The 20571-nt window shown below is 41.5% G+C and overlaps 1 protein-coding gene across 13 annotated transcripts in view; it reads left to right on the plus strand.

The window, feature by feature from the left end:
- MND1 (meiotic nuclear divisions 1) overlaps window positions 1–20571 on the plus strand; it is an 87102-nt gene that overhangs the window by 58980 nt on the left and 7551 nt on the right. For 3 of the 13 annotated variants that reach the window (XM_062199467.1, XM_062199468.1, XM_062199469.1), the window contains exon 6: window positions 18805–18849. In XM_062199467.1, coding sequence (XP_062055451.1) covers window positions 18805–18822 — 18 coding nt within the window. In that variant the 3' untranslated portion in view covers window positions 18823–18849. Of the gene's footprint in view, window positions 1–3720; window positions 3836–4621; window positions 5191–8985; window positions 9062–11721; window positions 11839–18804; window positions 18850–20571 lie in introns of those variants that run through there. The other 10 variants (XR_009866618.1, XM_062199462.1, XR_009866619.1 and 7 more) reach the window with 9 other exon arrangements.

The following is a 20571-nucleotide window of genomic DNA, read 5'->3' on the forward strand; positions in this document are numbered from 1 at the left end:
TGGAGGATGGCCCAAGTGCTTGGGCCCTGCACCCGCTTGGAAGACCAGGAGGAAGCACCTGGCTCCTGGCTTCGGATCGGCACAGTGCACCAGCCGTAGCGGCCATTTGGGGGGTGAACCAACGGAAGGAAGACCTTTCTCTCTGTCTCTCTCTCTCACTGTCTAACTCTGCCTGTCAAAAACAAAATAACAAAAAACTAGGAACTGGAGAATGATCATTTTTAAAGAATATTCAAGACAAGGTTAGTTTGGGACATTACCTGAATCTGTTATTTCTTCAATTAGCAGTCGTGATTACCACTTCTTTAATTAATCCTCATTTTTTCTATGAATGACACTGGAAATAATTTATAAAAGCATCGTCAATTATGGTGGCATACTCAGGGCCCAGAAGTTGCCAGCCAATCTACTGTTAGTCCATTAGAACTAGTGCAATTTGGAGGGTTTGGGGGGAACTCCACAGCAAATCTAGTTGGTACTTGTACCTGTCAGAAGAGTATAGTCGTTCAGAAAGGTTACTGAGAAAGACAATTCCTGAGCTTACCAGGAATTTTTGGAAGTACCAAGCCCCTATGTACTAGCTATCCATACTGCTTGGTGAAGAAGTAGTAAGTAGCTAGCATGTTTATTTTGCTAAGAGCCAGGAAAGTACTATTGGAATGCAGTTCATATATTCATTGAGCCCTGCCAGACAGTCTGAGAAGGCCTCCTCTATTGCTGTCTTCTTTTTACATTTGAGGAACTAGACACACAGACAGGTTCAGTAGTTTGGCAAAGACCACAGCGCTGGTGACTGTCTGAGACAAATCCAGTTTAGTGTCTGGAGAGCCATCATTGTGTTCACTCAGATGTGCACCACTTTGCTTCTCTTGTTTTCATCATTCTCCCTACTTGTTTTTCGGTTTTTTTTTTTTTAAGAGTTATTTATTATTTATCTGAAAGCCAGAGTTACAGAGAGAGAGAGAAAGACAGGTCTTCCATTCTCTGCTTCACTCCCAAATACCTACTATGGCTATGGCTGGGCCAGGCTGAAGCCAGGAGCCTACAACTCCATCTAGGTCTCGCATGTGGACCATCTCCCACTGCTTCTCCAGGTATATTAGCAGGGAGCTGGATCAGAAGTAGAGCAGCCAGTAGTCAGTAGTCAAACCAGTACTCATTTGGGATGCCAGCATCGCAGGTGATAGCAGAACCCACCGCACCACAATGCCAGCCCTTGTTTTTCCTTTTGAAGCATGTATAATCTGGGTGAGGATGACAAATAATGATCATCTTTTTTTTTTTTTAAAGATTTATTTATTTATTTGAAAGTCAGAGTTTCTCAGAGAGAAGTAGAGGCAGAGAGAGAAAGAGGTCTTCCATCCACTGGTTCACTCCCCAACTGGCCGCAACAGCTGGAGCTGCACCAATCTGAAGCCAGGAGCCAGGAGCTTCTACTGGGTCTTCCATGTAGGTGCAGAGGCCCAAGAACTTGGGCCATCTTCTACTGCTTTCTCAGGCCGTAGCAGAGACCTGGATCAGAAGTGGAGCTGCTGGGTCTTGAACTGGTGCCCATATGGGATGCCGGCACTTTAGGCCAGGGCTTTAACCCGCTGCACCACAGTGCCAGCCCCAATCATTTTTTTTTTTTTTTTAAGATTTATTTATTTATTTGGAAGAGTTAGAGAGAGAGACACAGAGATTTTCCATGTGCTGGTTTACTCCTCAGATGGCCACAATGGCCAGAGCTGGGCCAGGGCAAAGCCTAGAGCATCATCCAGGTCTCCTGTGTGAGTGGCCAAGCTCATTAACAGGGAGCTGGATCAGAAGTGTAGCAGCTAGGACATGAGCTAGCACCCTTATAGGATGCAGCTTAACCCACTGCAGGACAAAGCCAGCCCCTCCCCCCCATCCCCATTTTTCCTTTTGGAGCATGTGTAATATGGATGAGGATGACAAATAATGATCATCTTGTATTCTAGTCTTTTTTAAAGATTATTTATTTGAAAAGCAAAGAGTGGCAGCATGTGAGAGAGAGAAAGAACGAGACAGACACCTAACATCCACTCCCCAAATCCCACAGTAGCCAGGGCTGGGCCAGTCCAAAGTCAGGAGCCAGGAACTCTCCTGGTCTCCCATGTGATGGCAGGACCTCAAGTTCTTGGGCCATCTTCTGCTTTCCCAGGCACATTAGTAGGAAGCTGGATCAGAAGTGTGGAGTGGCCAGGACTTGAATCAGCAGCCTGTGATAAAATGCAGGTGTCAAGTGGCAGCTGAAGCTGCCGCCCCCCAACTCTCACCCCTGGAGTTATTTTTAGATCTCCTGAGCTTTGCTGTCTAATATGAGATATACTAACCATATGTGGCTATTTAAACTAAAATTAGATACAATTAAATTCAGCTTCTCAGTCACAGTAGCCACATATCATATACTCAGGAGTCGGTGTGAGCTAGTGACTCCTGCCTTGAAGAGCGCAGATCTAGAGCGTTTCTGTCCACGCAGAGAGTTTGTTGGCTTGAGCTGCTCTGAGAATGCATTCCCTGTGCAGAGTGTCAGCAAAGGAGCTGTCCTCATTTTGCAGCCAAAGGAAACAGCTAAAAACAAAAGTAGTAAAGTACAAATACCAGCTACAGGATAACAAAGATCCTTAGACAAGTCTCATTTAGGCAGCTTGAACTTTACTCAATTTTGCCTCAGATTTATCTTATAATACTGTACCATAATCTTTCCAGCATTTGATTTTTTGTTTGTATTTACTTTTGAGTTTTCATAAATATGAGCTTGAATGCCTATTGTACCTTGACTACCTGCTAGATCTACAGCTAGAAATTTCAAATGGTGTTTATTGAATTACATTGTAATTAAAAGGTTTACTTTGGGGGTCCAGCGCTGTGTGGTAGTAGGCTAAGACTCTGCCTGCAACGCCAGCATCCCCAGCATCCCATGTGGGCACTGGTTCCTGACCCGGCTGCACCTCTTCCAAACCAGCTCTCTACTAATGGCCTAGGAAAATAGTGGGAGATGGCCCAAATACTTGGGCCCTGCACATATGTAGGAGAGCTGGAGGAAGCTCTTGGCTCCTGGCTTCAGATCAGCCCAGCTTTGGCCATTGTAGCCATTTGGGGAGTGAACCAGTGGATGGAAGACCTTTCTCTCCCTCTCTCCCTCCCTCCCTCCCCACCCCCCTCTCTCTCTAACTCTGCCTCTCAAATAATTAAATAAAGCCTCACAAAAAAGAATAAAACTTTATTCTGGTTTACTTTTAAAGTGTCAGGAGACCTCAGACTTCAATTCTGTTCATTCTGGTATGCTAGAATATTTATAAAACTTAATCATCCTTACAGGTTGAAAAGTTATCTAGAATATTTTTAAAGATAATTGTATAGTGATTCATACTGCGATAAAGTACTACTTAAATGTAGACACAATCTTGTGAAATTAGAGAGTAGTACAGTATTTTTCCTTATGTGATGACATCATCTTTGAGTTCATCTAGGCATAATCTAACCTCATTTATTTTATTACCATTTAGCTATTTAATATATATGTGAAAGATGAGTGAGGTTTCAGAGAAAGAATTGAGCTTGTTTCTACACTGTGACTATATGTATGTAATATAGTATATATCAAAAACCTAATGCACAGCATGTGTCAGAAATAAAGTGTTTGTAAAATGTATTACCTCATAACATACGGGATTGTGTTTGTCTGAATTGAACATGAAACAATTTGGAATGTAGGAAGAACGAGCCAGGATAGCAAAAGAGCTTTCTTCACTGCGGGAAGAAAGGGACCAGCTAAAAGCAGAAGTGGAGAAATACAAGGAATGTGACCCACAAGTTGTGGAAGAAATACGTGAGTTATACCTCAACATGAGGGTCTTTAACTGTGTGAATGAAAGAGACTTTTTTTCTGATTGCCTGGTATCCATTCTCTATGTATAGGAGAAAATAAAACCAGTTAACTTGGTGTTCTGAGTGCTATCATTTCATACATGTAACATAATAGAAAAAGATGACCTTAATGTTTCCATTAAGGAGTCTAGTGTTAAAGCACTAAACAGTGTCATTGTAAGCATTTCAGAAGTACAGAGGTGAATGGGGTACAAGGAAAGAGACAGGTATAACCACAAGAAACTGAGGAGCCAGTGAGAGAGCTACTTTGGTCCTCAGTTCTAGAAAGAATCCCACCCTTATCGCCCCAGAAAAAAGATACCATATGATGGTATTGGAGTGTGTAATTGAAGGCTTTGAAAGAAATTGAAGATATTTGCTACTTTAAAATCACCCTGAGGATAGTTTGCATTTAATATGGCCTAGTCCTTCATGGGATTTTTTTATAATTAAAAATGGGTAAATAGTTCAGTTAGTGTACACATAAATCTGAAGTTAAACTTCATGGTAGAAACAAGTCCCTGTTTAGCTCCACTGCAGGAAGCACAGTTGATACAAATGGAGTACCCAGCCTGCATGGTCTTAGGTGGAGGCTTTGCTTTTGCAGTTGAGGTGCTATTTTTAGATAGGTAAAGGCAGAATTCCCAAGCCAGCAAATTCTCTGTCAATCAAGTGTTTTGGGAGACATGTTAGCAGGAGAAAGCCCTACCCAAATGTGCTACCAAACTAACCCCTTTCTGTTTGAAAGTTGTAACCGACCGTCAGCTGGCCCTCGGGGAGCACGAGCACACCACAGCAGCAGGGACGAGTAGTAAGCCCGTGATTCTTCAAAGCAGGTGCATCAGATGTGTACGCCTTGTCTAGGGTAGCATCTCAAGACGGAGAACCTGAGGGGCAGTTTTCTTACCCAGTTTTAATGCTTTCAGGTGATTCATTTTCATGGTCAAAATGGCTGTCCATTCTAGCAGTTCATCATAAAAAATCTGTTTTTACAGTAACTAAATCTGATGCTTGTTTCCCTTCTTCCTGATGTCAGTTTTGTGCAAATCTTATACTTTTTCCTTGGAGTTCTATCTCTTGCCTTGCCTATTTGGTTCTCTTTTGTGTCTACAGCCTACAGCTCTTGGCTATACCCAGTAAGGCTTCAGCTTTTCTGCTTCGCTGTCCCCATCGGACTGCCACAGCTGTTTTCTTTGGACAGGTGACCCTGAATGACATCACGACCAGCTGTGACTTCCCATCCTCTGTCTTTTTCATGATTTTGACATCGTCTGATTAGAAAAGGCTGGAAACCCTTATTAGGCTTACTAAGCCACTCAGACCTCCACTAATGGGGATGATGAGCCAGGGGTCATTTTGAGGTAGAAGCAATCAACAGTGATAGAGAGCTACGCCCAACTGATGGATGACGTGGGGAGGCCTTCATTTCAGGCATGTGATGTCAGATGCTGCCATTCCTTCGTATCTAAACCAGGCAGCAGTGTTAGCCAGCACCTCACCTCCTGGAAGGGTAACAAGACTTGAAGAGGGCAGTTTCAGGGCATACGAAAGAGGGTGGGTTTCTGGAGAGTGGGATAACACAACTAAGGAGGAACCGCAGTTGAAATTTTATACTGATTGCCTGCATTCTGCTGTCCATGTCATCTCTTGAGTTTAGAAGTTTGGAAATTTATTTTCCAACCCAAGGAAAAAATGCCATTATGAATATTATGCAGGATGTGGGGCTGAGTGAGAAGAAAAATAAAGCTTTCTGGATTTCAGGGAATTAAGAGACTTTATCATTTTTCACCATTATCAGACCTAGATTATCTCTTAATGGTTAGATATTCAGCCATGTAAAGTGATCTATGTGGTTGAATTAATTTTGATAAATCTTTAGATATTTATTTTTTATAAGATTCATTTATTTATTTGAAAGGCAGAGTTACAGACAGGGGGAAAGAGAGAGAGAGGTCTTCCATCTGCTGGTTCACTCCCCAAATGACTGCAACAGCTGTAGCTGGGCCAATCTGAAGCCAGCAGCCAGAAGCTTCTGCCAGGTCTCCCACACAGATGCAGGAGCCCACACTCTTGGGCCATCTTCTACTGCTTTCCTAGGCCATTAGCAGAGAGCTGGATCAGAAGAGGAGCAGCTGGGACAAGAACTGACACCCATATGGGATGCTGGCATCATGGGTGAAGGCTTAACCTACTATGCCACAATGCTAGCCTCTTGATTTTTTATCTGAGGCTAAGAGTCCTTCCCTCTCTTTTGTGCAGATCTTTTGTTTGTTTTATAAGATTTATTTATTTGAAAGAAAGAGGGAGAGAGAGAAATCTTCCATCTGCTGTTTCATTCCCAAGATGGCTGCAACAGCCTGCACTGGGCCAAGCTGAAGCCAGGAGCTTCATGTGGGTCTCCCACATGGGTGGCAGGGTCCCAAGCACTTGGACCCTCTTTCATTGCTTTCTCAGGGCATCAGCAAGGGAACTGGATCAGAAGTAGAGTAGCCAGAACACAAACCGGAGCCCATATGGGATGCCAGCATAGCAGGTAGCATCTTTATCTGTTTCAACACATCACTGGCCCCATTGTGCAGTCTTTTTACTTCATTAAAGATGATCTACTTTTAGGCAGAACTTTAATTATAGAAAACTTAAAACATTTTATAGATATGTAGAATAATTATTACATAAATATTTTAGATATGAGAGGTAGGGTATCTTTTTCTAAGGAAAGCCACTAAACTACCGTCCTAAGAAAAATAAACTATCAAAATCTGTATATCTGTAAAAACATTTTTCAGATCAAGTACAGTTCATACTTTATGAGAAATGTTCAGTTCCTCTGCTTTTAAAGTTCAGAATAACAAACATGAAACTTCATTCAACTGCAGCACTTCTGCTTCCAGCCAAGAGTGTAAAGGCCTCCAGATTTATCTTCCCCTCTTAAACCAACCAAAATTGATGAAATAGCGGTTTTTAATAATTGCTATCAGGCTACAGTAGGCAATGGGTCTTTGAGAGAGGAAGCAGGTAAAATGAGCCCTACACTTGGCCCAGCTTATTTTGTTGAGAGAGTTTTCCTGGCTGCAGCACATGAGGGAGAACCCAGGCAAAGCTCTGTAGTTTCCGGAGTTGAGATGGAGCAGAGATCCAGGAAGAGTAATACAGTAAGAGTTCAGAGGATAGTGTAAGAGAGAGAGTTGCACAGAAAGAACTCTGGCTATATCTAGAGGGTGTCCCTCAGGTATTCAGTGCAGCTGTGGAGACTATCCCCAGGCAGTGGGTAGAGTTCTCAGGGAAGCCTTGCCTCTGTAGAGGGGAGTGGTTAACCCTAGACTCTGCTTTGGCTCTGCCTAATAAGCCATAGACCAAGACTCGAAAGCATCACACAATTGCCATGTAACTTAGGTAACAGCCCAGAACAAATCTCAAGAGTATTTATAAGAATACCAAAATATCTAGCAGCCAAAACAATAAGATTTGTTATAGATGGCAAATAAGCAAAGATCACCAGGCATGCAGAGAAGTAGGAATCATTCATAATGAGCAGAATGATCTTATCAAAAATCATCATCATCATCATCAAAACTGATCCAGAAAGTAAAATTAGCAGACCCAAACACTTAAAAAGTTACTCTCATTGTTTTATAGCTTTTCAAAAGCAAAGTAGAAACCTGGAAGATATAAAAAATATAGCTATGTATAGTGTCCTAATACATGTGATTGAAATCTCAAAAGGAGTCATGGATGGGAAGCTGGTGAATCAGAAAAATATCTGAAGAAATAAGAGCTAATGTTTTTCAAATTTGATGAAATATAAAAACCTACAGATCCAAGAACCCTAAATAGTTCAATAAAAGATGCCGGTGATCTCGTCACTAACTTTAGAGAACTTTTAGACTTTGACCTTTACTCAGCTTCAGATTTCCTTTCCAAGTGAAATTACTGTTTTTAAAATGTGTTTCTTGATGATGGATTTAATAGGATTTCAGCTGTCATGTTAGTGTAGAACATATTACACTGGATTAAAGGATTATGAGTTTCACAAATGGATTTTAATAGGTTTTTTGTTAAAGATTTATTTATTCGAGAGGCCAAGTTAGAGGGAGACAGAGAGAAATGTCGTCCATACCCTGGTTCGCTCCTCAGATGGCCACAACGGCCAGAGCTGGGCCAATCTGGAGCCAGGAGCCATGTGTCCCACACGGCTGCAGGGTACCAAGCACTTGGGCAGTCCGCTGCTTTCCCAGACCGTTATCAGGGACCTGGATTGGAAGTGGAGCAGCCAGGATTTGAACCAGTGCCCATATGGGATGCTGGCACTTCAGGCAGAGGCTTAACCTACTATACCACAGTGCCAGCCTCTAGGATATAGTTCTTAATAGCACCCATATTGTAGTGCTCACGCTTATCTCTAAGTATATTTTAGAATATAATTTGTAATAATAGTGATAACCTTTTGTTCATATAGCCATATGTTTGTGTCATTTGCATCTCTGTAATGCCTGCAAGAATTATTTACATTTTGACATTTTCTTAGAAATCAATAGCCAGGAACCAGTGTTGGGGCATAGCAAGTTAAGCTGCCACTTAGAACACTGGCATTCATATCAGAGTGCCAATTCAAATCCCAGCTGCTCCACTTCCAATCCAGCTTCTTGCTGATACGCCTGGGAAAGCAGCAGATGATGGAGTACTTGGGTCCCTGTACCCATGTGGAACACCCAGATACACTTCTGAGCTCCTGACTCCAACTTGGCCCAACCCTGACCTTAGCCATTTGGGGAGTTAATCAGAGGATGGAAGAGCTTTCTCTCTCTTTCTCTCTCTCTCTCTCTCCCTCCCTCTCTCTCTCTGCCTTTCAAATAAAATCAATAAATTTTTCTAATTATAGAATTTTTTTTGATTCTAAAAAAAATGCCAGATGCCAGTGAAAATGGTAGACAGTATCTGAAAATTCACCTCTCTAGGAAAGCTCACAAAAATTGTCACAACCAACTTTTTAAGAACTCTGGAAATTAAACAAAGACTTTGAGAGCCTATTAGAGGACAGTGGCCAAATCTCAGTAATAGTGAATCTTGTGGTATTTTAATTTGCCGATTCTTATTCCCCATCCTCCATCTCAGCAGTAGCCTTCAAAGATCACAAACGTCAACTGCTGTTGTCAGAGGGAACAGAATGCAAGTGGAGCTCTTTGAGAGGGTCGGTCCTAAACAGTTGTCATTATTTATGTGCCTGATGGCGCCCTGAAAGACACCAGTGAAAGGCTTGTCTAAGGACCTGGCATGGAGCCCAGTGCTAATAGCTTCTCCCCAGGAAGTGTTTGTCTAAAGCAATTACAGGCAAGAATTTTAACTTCACAGCTGTATTAAGTAATGTATAACAGTTAAGGCAAATAGTAGACTCATCAAAAACTTACAAGGAGAAGCTGAAGAAGACACCTATGGCTGCCTTGAGAAATATATATTCCTGAAAATCTAGAAGGCTGCATGCATACCTAGGGCTTCTCACACTTTCAGTAAAGACAAAAGAAGGTTCAGAGTCCACGTGGAGCTGACCTTAATGCTCTAAGTAGGAAGTGAAAACAGAGGCAGGGTTGTAGATTAGCTGAGTGTTAATCTTGCCCCAACACACGCACACACACACACACACAGAGTCTTTGAACATCCTTTAAAAAAAAAAAAAAAAGATTTATTTATTTATTTGAAAGTCAAAGTTACACAGAGAAGGAGAGGCAGAGAGAGAGGTCTTCCATTCTGCTGGTTCGCTCCCCAGGTGGCTGCAACAGCTGGAGCTGTGCTGATCTGAAGCCAGTAGCGAGGAGTTTGTTCCAGGTCTCCCACGTGAGTGCAGAAGCCCAAGGACTTGGGCCATCTTCTTCTGCTTTCCTAGGCCATAGCAGAGAGCTGGATTGGAAGTGGAGCAGCCGGAACTTGAACCAGTGTCCATACGGGATGCCGGCACTGCAGGAGGCAGCTTTACCGGCTATGCACAGCACCGGCCCCTGCAGACCCTTTTTCAAAGAGCCTCTTTCCAAAGAGATTTAGTCCAGGTGTTAAAGCAAATTTCTGTTTAGTCAGTAGCTGACCACTAAGCTGAGTAGAGATTTGAGTGTCCAGACTTAACAAAGAACACAGACTACAAAATTAGTCCAGAGAAGCCACTAAACAAAGAAATGTAACAGTTAAAACACTAAAGAAGGGCAACCCTGATTTTTCCGAGTTGCCTCAATATATTATTTTAAATTATTCTTGAGGATGCTTAGATGTTAGGCTTATGAGACAACTGCTTTGAGCCAGCTGTTTTAAATGTTTGAAGATCAAAAGAAAAGTCTAAGAAAGCTATCTCACCAAACAGACCACATCAATAAAGAGGCAGAAAATATTTTAAACTAACCAAATAGAAAATCTGAAGTTGAAAGCTATAGTAACTGAAATGAAAAATGCACTGTAAGAGTTGATAATGGGTTTGACCAAGCAGAAGAAAAATCAGTAAACTTGAAGATACTTGAAATTTTCCAAGAATGAAGAACAGAGAGAATAAGGAAATATTAGCAGAGACTTAAAGATCCGTGGGATGTGATCAAGAGTGCCAGTGCACACAATGGAAATTCCAGAAGCAAAGCGGGAAAGGAAAGGGATAAAAAGAATATTTGAAGAAATAATAGCTGAGATTTGATGAAAAACATTAATCCACACATAGGAAAAGCCCAGTGAACTCCAAATATTTGAAGCTCCAAGAGATCCATGAATCACGATCAAATTGTCTAAAGCAAAGACAAAGAGAATTTTGAAACTGACAAGAAAAAAACAATGCGGCAGGCGCCACGGCTCAATAGGCTAATCCTCCGCCTGCGGCGCCAGCACACCAGGTTCTAGTCCCAGTCGGGGCACCAGACTCTGTCCCGGTTGCCCCTCTTCCAGGCCAGCTCTCTGCTATGGCCCAGGAGTGCAGTGGAGGATGGCCCAAGTCCTTGGGCTCTGCACCAGCATGGGAGACCAGGAGAAGCACCTGGCTCCTGCCTTCAGATCAGCACAGTGCGCCAGCTGCAGCAGCCATTGGAGGGTGAACCAACGGTGAAAGGAAGACCTTTCTCTCTGTCTCTCTCTCTCTCTCACTGTCCACTCTGCCTGTCCAAAAAAAAAAAAAAAAAAAAAAATGCATCACAGAGATCTTCAATAAGATTAGCAGCTTGTTTCTTGTTAGAAATCCTAGAGGCCAAAAGCATTGGGATGGCATATTTAAAGTACTGAAAGAAAAACCTGTCAACCAAGAATTCTGTATTCAGAAGCATTTACCTTCAAATATACAAAGCAAAGTAGGATATTTTCAGATGGAGCAGGTGTTTGGGGTAGTGGGTTATGCTGCCACGCCTCCACTTCTGATCCAGCGTTTTTGGGCAAGCACGTTGGTGCAGTGTGTAGGTTAAGCAGCTGCTTGGGATGCCTGCATCCTATATTACAATACCAGTTTGAATCCTTCTGATCCAGTTCCTTGCTTTTGCACCTGGGAAGAATCAGATGATGGATCAAGTACTTGATTCCTACCACACATGTGGAAGACTGAGATGGATTTCTTGGCTCCTGGCTTTGACCTGGCCCAGCCTTAGCTTTTGTGGATATTTAGGAAGTGAACCAACAGATGGGAAAATCTGTCTGTCTCTGTCTCTTGCTGTCACTCTACCTTTCCAAATGAATAATAAAACTTTTTTTAAAAATGATATTCTCTTTATAAAAAAAAGAAATAGACAAAAATGAATTTCTGCTTGGGGCATTCATGTTTGGTACAATTCTGCCTAAATAAAAAGAATAAAGAAAAAATGCATATTCTTAGGTAAATATTAACTAAAACTTTGTCATTAGCAGACCTACCCTACCAAAAATACTAACGGGAGCCCTTCAGACTGAAGTAAAAGGACACTAGACCATTGCTTGTTCAGCATGAAGAAATACATCATATTGATAAAGATTACTACATAGGTAAATATAAAGGACAGTACAAAAAGCCTTCAGAAAGTTCATGGAAAGTTATATTATGAAAATGAGAATTATGAAACAACTATGCATGGATTTCAAAAAATTATATGCCCAAATCAACTTAAAAATGTATTTACTCAAAAAGCAGAGAGACAGAGATCTCACATCCATTGGTTCACTTCCCAAAGTCCTGCAGCAACTGGGACTAGGAAACCAGAAGTGGTTCTGGGCCTCATGTGGGTCACATAGACCCAAGTGCTTGAGCTGTCATCCTGCTTCCAAACGTGTGCATTAGCAGTAAGCTGGAATTGAGTGGAGTGAGGACTTGAACCATGGTACTGTAGTATGAGTTGGCATCTCGAGTAGTATCTTAACTACTGCACCTAACTCTCCTAAATTCATCATTGAATTTCATTTTTCCACTTACATTTTGAAGTATTGCATATACATGTATTTTTGTTTCTATTTCCCTTTGTTCTATCCGATTTAAAACACAACTACATAAAGCAACAAAAATAAATCTATATGAGAAGTCTTCCGAAAATTCATGGAAAGTTAGGTGTTTGGCCTAGTTGTTAAGATGCCAGTTCAGATATCCATATTCTGTATTGTAGGAACTGGGTTCAGTACTGACTATAGCTACTGACTCCAGCAATGTATAAAATGAAATTTCCTACAATAACAGCATAAAGTGGGGCATGAAAGAATGGAGTTTTGTAGACGCAAAGTTTTTGTGTACTATTTATTAATATGAACTAGATTGTCATAAATTAAGATTTTTTAAAAGATTTGTTTATTTGAAAGGCAGAGATACAAAGAGAGAGGAGAGGAAGAGGGAGGTCTCCCAGCCTCTGATTCATTCCCTAAATGGCCACATTGGCCAGAGCTGAGCCATCCGCCACTGCTTTCCCAGGCACATCAGGGAACGGGATCAGAAGTGGAACCAGTGCCCATATAGGATGCCGGCATTGTAGGTGGAGGCTTAACCTTCTATGCCACTGTACTGGCCCTGATCAATTAAGATATTAATAACAGGGGCTGGTGCTATGGCATAGTAGGCTAAGCTATGGCACCAGTATCCCGTATGGGTGTTGGTTTGTGTCCTGGCTGCTCTTCTTCCAATCCAGCTCTCTGTTTATGGCCTGGGAAAGCAGTGGAAGATGCCCAAGTGCTTGGGCCCCTGCACCTATATGGGAGACCCTGGATCCTGACTTCAAATCCACCCAGCTCCTGCCATTGCAGCCACATGGGGAGTGAACCAGTGGATGGAAGACCTTTCTGTAACTCTGCCTCTCAAATAAATAAATAAACATCTTTAAAAAAAAAAAAAAAGAAAGAAAGAAAGAAAACAGATCCTAGTAGCAATCTCTAGGGCAAGCATTAAGAAAATAATCCAAAAATATTTGGTAAAAGTTACTGCAGGAATATTAATGGTAGACTAAAAAACATCCATTTAACCTGAAAGAAGGCAGTTGTGAAGGAACGGAGGGTCGAAACAGACATACAGAAAACAAATAGCAAAATTACAGATGTCAGCACTACCTTATGAGTAATTACACTAAATGAGAATGGATTAGTCTCTCCAATTAAAAGGTAGGGACTAGCAGAATAGAAGAGATCTTCTAGAACTGACTGTATATAAGAGACTCACATTAGCTTCAGAAACACAGATTTGTTGAAAGAAGTTTGGTAAAAAGACATACTATTCAAACAATAACCACAAAAGAACTGGAGCAACTAAACTAAGCCAGGCAAAATAAACTGTAAAACAACAATTGTTACTAGAGACAAGTATAACCTGTTATCGCAATGATATAAGGGTCAATTTTTTAAGAAGAAATTACAATTGTATATCTGTATACACTTAACAGTAGAGCACTAAATCATGCAAAACAAAAACAGCGGATTTAAGGGGGGACAGTCCAACCAGTCAATCTCCAGTATCCCACATTGACTGAGAGATAGCACAATAGAACACAGTGAGAAAATAGAAGAGTTAACCGTGTGAGCCATCCAAACCTTACAGCTTTAGGATCCTCCACCCAACAAGAGCAGAATACACACTGACTATATCGAAAGGCACTGAAGTATACAATATGTGTCTTCCGATAACAACGAAATGATATTACATAAGAGAAGGAAGCTTGGGAAGCATAAAAACTTAGGGGATGCAATTAAAGCAATATGCAGTGAGATATCTGTTAACATGTAAGCAAGGATATTTAAAAACCAGTGAGAAAGAAAGTTCTGAAATCAGTAATCTAGCCTTCCACCTTAAGAAACTAAGGACAGGGGCCAACACTGTGGCTTGTGCTGGTTCATGTCCCTGCTGCTTAACTTCCAATCCAGCTCCCTGCTAATGGCCTTCAGAAAAGCAGCAGCAGATGGCCCAAGGGTTTGGGCCCCTGCCATCTACATGGCAGAGAGAGAAAAGAAAGAGATCTCAGATAACAAAAATCAGCATTGAAGGAGCTAACATTACTGTTGACCCTAGGGTAATGAAGAGGAAATCTGCGAACAGTTACATATCAGTAAATTTGATGACCTACATGAACAAATGCCTAAAAAGATGAAGACTACCAAAATTGGTTCAGGCAAAGATAGACAGTCTGAATGTATCTACTACGTGTAGATAGACTGAATTAGTAATCAAAATTCTCACAAGAAAAATTCCAGTCTCACTGGCAAAATTCTAAAGAATTAAAGTTTTGGGTTTTTTTATTAAGATAAACAAATTTGCTATATTTCATTTATACAGATTTAGGAGCGTAGTGATACTTCCCATGCTACCTTCTGTCCCTCCCATGCTCCGACCTTCCCTCCTCCTCCCATTCTTATTTTAATTTTTACAATGACATACTTTTAGTTTATTTTATAATCATAAGCTTAACCCTCCATAAGCAATAATCAAATTGTAAAATGTCAATTTTGTTCACATATATTACATTTTTTTTGTACTCTGTTAGTTACCACTGATCAGGGAAAACATAAGTTTGTATTTTGGACTGGCTTATTTCACTAAGTATAGTAGTATCCAGTTGCTTCCATTTTATTGTGAAAGACAGAATTTCATTCTTTTTTATAACTGAGTAGTATTCCATAGTATGTATACACCACATTTTCTTTATCCAGTCATCAGTTGATGGACATCTGAGCTAATTGTGAATTGAGCTGTAATAAACCTGGGGGTACAGATAACTCTTTCATATGCTGATTTCATTTCATTTGGGTAAATTTCCAGGAATGGAATGACTGGGTCATATGGTTGATCTGTTTTTAGGTTTCTGAGGAATCTCCATACTGTCTTCCACAATGGCTGCACTAGTTTACATTCCCACCAATAGTGTAATAGGATACCTTTTCCTCCACATCCTCACCAGCATTTCAAATCTTTATTCATTCTTTGAGGTGATCAGTATTAACGTGATAACTGAAACTCAAAGACATCACAAGAAAACTAAAAATAAAATTGCTTATGAATATTAGGTTCAAGAAGTTGCACTAGTAACAAAACAAATCCAGTAGCATATAGAAAGGATTATACTGGAGTGAAATTTGTCCCAGGGATTCAAGGTTGATTCAACAGGAAAAAAAATGAGTTAATGTAATGCAACCTGTTTATAGAATAAAGTTGGAGGAGAGAACCACATGATTGTCCCAGGACAAGAAGAAAAAGTATTTGACAAAGTCTAGAAGACACGACACACTAGGACTAGAAGTGGACTTCTTCAGCTGTTGGAAAGGCACTTACAAAAAAGCCACAGCATATACAATGAGTGTTGGGAAGCTGAAAGCTTTTGAAAAAGTAGTAAAAACTGTTCTCAAATGGTATGATCTTCTACATACATAAAAAACCCTAAACAATCCAATGTAAATAAGGTATTACTCCTAAGAAATGAGGTGAGCAAGTTTACAGAATATATAATGAATATTTTAAAAATGGGAAATAACAAGCATTGACAAGTATGTGGGAAACTTGGACCTCTGAAATTGCTGGTAGGATTGTAAAATGGTGAAGACATTTTGGAAAACTGTGTGTCTGTTTCCCAAATGTTATACACAACTACCATGTGAACCACCATTCCATCCCTGGGTACATACCCTAGAGACCCGAAAATGCGTCCACGCAGAAATTAATAATTACCCATAATAACAGAAACAACACAAGTGTCCATCAACTGGTGAATAGATGTAAGTAAATTGTGGAATATAAATTAGCACCAAAAAATGACTGATATTTAGCACAACATGGATAAAAGTTGAAAATAACTGTGCTAAGAGATAGAAGCCAAACGCTGAAGACCACAAATTGTATGTTTCGTATGAAATATCCACAAAAAGGAAATCCATAGAGACAAAGTAGATTAGTGGTTGCCAGGGGCTGGGAGGATGGGGAATGTTGAGTGACTGCTCATCAGTGCAAGATTTCCTTCTGGGTGATGAAATGCTGTGGAATTAGGTAGTAGAGGTGGTTTTACAATCATGCAAATATAATAAAAAGCACTGAAGTACATATACTTTAATATGGTGAATTCTGTAGTATATAAGATGCCACTTGGAATGCCCACATCCCATATCCGAGTGCCCAGGTTTGAGTCCTGGCTCCACTTCTGATTCCAGCTTGCTGCTGAAGTAGACCCTGGAAGGCAGCAGTGATGGTTCAAGTGCTTTGGTCTTGCAACCCTCATGGGAGACCTGGATTGAGTTCTCAGCTCCTGACTTTGGCCTCGACCAGCCCCAGCTGTTGTAGGCATCTGGGGAGTATACCAATGTGTGCAAGATCTGTCTCTGTCTCTATGTGTCTCTATATTTCAAATAAATAAGGGCTCTTAAAAATAAATAACACCGGGGCTGATGCTGTGGTGTAGTGGACTAAGCCTCTGCCTTTGGTGCCGGCATCCCATCTGGGCACCGGTTCTAATCCTAGCTGCTCTACTTCCAGTCCAGCTCTCTGCTATGGCCTAGGAAAGCAATAGAAGATGGCCCAAGTGCTCGGGCCCCTGTACTCACGTGAGAGACCCAGAAGAAGCTCCTGACTCCTGGCTTCAGATTGGCCCAGCTCTGGCCGTTGCAGCCACTTGGGGAGTGAACTAGCAGTTGGAAGACCTCTCTCTGTTTGTCCCTCTCTCTGTCTGTAATACCTCTGAAGTAAATAATAAATAAGTAACACCATTTTAAATCATATTTATGCCCAATTGATCATAGTCCTGTTAAGCACTGTATAGATTAACTTGAAAGACAAAATATGTACCGATTTAGTGGTAGGATATCTAATTAAATATATGAAGTAAATTATAAATATTTTCTCCTAAAGGTTATTCTCATTATCAGTAACTTCAAAAAATTTTTGTTTATTTTTTATTTAGAAGAGTGATAGAGAAAGAGAGGTCTCCTGTGTGCTGATTCACTCCTCAAATGGTCACAACAGCCAGGACTGAGCCAGCCAGGAACTCCATCCAGATCTCCCACATCTGGGTGGCAGGAGCAGCCCAAGTGGTTGAGCTACCTTCTGCTGCCTTCCCAGGTGCATTCATAGTAAGTTGGATCAAAAGTGGAGCAGTTGGGGGCCAGCACTGGCTCAGCAGGTTAAGCCATGGCCTGCAACACCTGCATCCAATATGGGTGCTAGTTTGAGTCCCAGCTGCTCCACTTGTGGTCCAGCTCCCTACTAATGCTCCTGGGAAAGATGTAAAAGATAGCTCGGGTCCCTGGCTCCTGGCTTTGGCTTGGCCTATCCCTGATTGTTTCCACCATTTGGGGAGTGAACCAGCAGATGGGAAGATCTGTCTTCTCTCTCTGTAACACTGCCTTTCAAGTAAATAATCCTTTGAGAAAAAAAGAGTGGAGCAGTTGGAACTGACACTCTTATAGGAGATGCTGGCGTCATAAGTGGCAACTTAACCCCCTGCACCACAGCTCCAGTCCCCACCACTAAAAAACAAAATTTGTGTTGTTTAACTTATTTATTTGAGAGACACAGAGATAGTGTTCCCATCCCCTGGTTCACTTCCCAAATGCCAGTAACAGAAAGGGCTGAGCCAGGGCTGAAGCTAGGAGCCGGGAACTCAATCCAGGCTTCCCACATGAGGCAGGAACCTGCTTGCTTGAGCCATCACTGGTGCATTCTCAGGCCTGTGTTGGCAGGAAGCTGGACTCAGGAGCCAGAGCTGGCCATCGGACTCAGGTGTTCTGATACAGCTTGCAAGCATTTTAACCACACTAAATGCCCACTCCACTGCTACAATTGTGGGAAAAAAAAAAAAAAGTATTCATTTATTTGAAAGGCAGAGTTACAGAGAGAAAGAGGAAGGGGTCTTCCATCCACTAGTTCACTCCCCAAATGGCCACAAGGGCTGTAGCTGAGCCAATCCGAAGCTAGGAGCCAGGAGTTTTTCCAGGGCTCTCACATGGATGCAGGGGCCCAAGGACCTGGGCCATCTTCCACTGCCCTCCCAGGCCATAGCAGAGAACTGGATCAGAAGTGGAACAACTGGGACTCAAACCGGCACTGCAGGCGGCAGCTTTACCTGCTATACCACAGTGCTGGCCCCTCTGCAATTTTTTAAGGTCAGATTAATTGTGACCTAATATTTTACATATAGCAAAATTCTTACCTTTCAATTGTGTTGTATTTTGGTATGCTAAGTTGTTTGAGAAGCATTTAAATTAAACATTTAAAAGAACAAGTACAGTGATGGTGGACATTTAGTAAGGGAAATTGTTCATATCAGCTTTCTATTCATGACTAATATAACCACAACTTCTAAAATTTCCTTGGGAATTTGAGCAGGTTTGTAAGATACAGTGTCATGCCACTCTTTGAGCTTTTCTTCATAGTTATTTCATATATATAAATTTTATTAAATGTACTCATTTTATAAAAACTTATTCCTGTGGAAAAAAATAAACCTATAGATACTTGAAGATAATTTTATGTATGTAAACTTACATATATAATTCTTTTTTAAGGTCAAGCAAATAAAATAGCCAAAGAAGCTGCTAACAGATGGACTGGTATGTATCTTAATGACAGTATTTAGTTAAATATCTTGTGGGGTTAATGTAGTGTGAAATTCGGTTGCCTTTGTACTAGCTTTGTTCAAGAAATGAGATTTCTGGAAATAGATACGTTCCTCAAGTTTTTAGCTATTAAGTCATACCATTTAAGATTTTATTTTAATCTTCCTGTGAGTAATTTTGTGTATCAGTTGCTTTTTAACCTTTGTGTTTAGAAGTTACTCAGACACCTTTAAGAGTTGCATGGCACGTGTAAGATTTGTCTTTCTGTCGGTAGTGCAGTCTTGAGGGCTGCCTGTATGCCCAGCTATGTGATGGGTCTGTGCTGCGTTTTCCACAGTTCTCTTGTGAGGTAGCTAGGATTATCCTACCCAATTTTTAAGATGAAACTAAGACCCTTGGGAGTCCAGGGCCACACGTTTGCTTGGCGGTGGTGCAGGCATTAAACTCAGTTTTCTAATTCCAGAGTCCAAGCTCTTGCCTACTACAGGATAAGTCTGTTTTCATTTAACTATCTGACTAGCCCATCTGCCAGGGGAGACACCCGCTGATCTACAACAGAGATAGTCTAAGAAATGGAAATTCATAAGGCATTACCCATGTCCGAAGGTTTAGGATAAGAATAGTGATTGCTGCAAGTTATATATATATGACTAATATTATTAACATTTCTCAGAGAATTTTACTAGTATTTCAGTGTTTAATTAATAAGAAAATGGTAATTGCAGTTTTTCAGCCTGGTGAGTCTATAATGCCTTCACTGCTTTTCCTGACCCTCATTTTGTTTCTGTGGAAGAATATGGATAAGATGAAGTAGACACAGAGGTGCACAGAGCTCGGGGCGATTTGTTTAGATAGAGGTTAGGAATCATTACTGGGGAACAGATCTGAGCCAAGTGTCCTTGGTGCCCTGTCCAGGCCTGTTTCACAGAACACTTGAATCATTCCGGGGGGCCAGCGCTGTGGTGCAGAGGGTTAAAGCCCCAGCTTTCAGCGCTGGCGTGAGTCCCAGCCACTCCACTTCCAATCCAGCTTTCTGCTAATTACCTGGGAAAGCAGTGGAAGATGGCCCAAGTGCTTAGGCCCCCACACCCGTGTGGGAGACCCGGAAGAAGCTCCTGGCTTTGGCCAGCTCTGGCCATTGTGGCCATTTGAGGAGTGAACCAGCAGATGCAAAACCTCTCTCTCTGTAACTCTTTCAAATGTATAAAATAAATCTTAAAAATAAAATCATTTTGGGGTCAGTGCTATGTCATAGCAGGTAAAGCTGCTGCCTGAGATGCTGGCACACCATATGGGCACTGGTTCAAGTCCTGGCTGTTCTGCTTCTAAACCAGCTCCCTGCTAATGTGCTTGGGAAGTCATCAGCAGATGGTCCAAGTCCTTGGGCTCCCGCACATACATGGGAGACCCTGAAGACGCTCCTGGCTTCATACTAGTCCAGCTGTAACCATTGCAGCCGTTTGGGGAGTGAACCAATGGATGGAAGATTCTCTCTCTCTCTCTCTCTCTCTCTCCCTCTCTCTCACTCTCACTCTCTAACTCTGTCTTTAAAATAAATAAGTATCCATGTCTCGCATATGGATAGCAGAGGGCCCAAGCAATTAGGCCGTCTTCCACTGCTTTCCCCAGGCCATTAGCAGGGAGCTGGATTGGAAATGGAGCAGCCAGGACACAAATCAGTGCCCATATGGGATGCTGGCATCACAGGCAGCAGCT

The sequence above is a fragment of the Lepus europaeus genome, chromosome 8 (assembly GCF_033115175.1).
Source record: "Lepus europaeus isolate LE1 chromosome 8, mLepTim1.pri, whole genome shotgun sequence".
Lineage (NCBI taxonomy): Eukaryota > Metazoa > Chordata > Mammalia > Lagomorpha > Leporidae > Lepus > Lepus europaeus.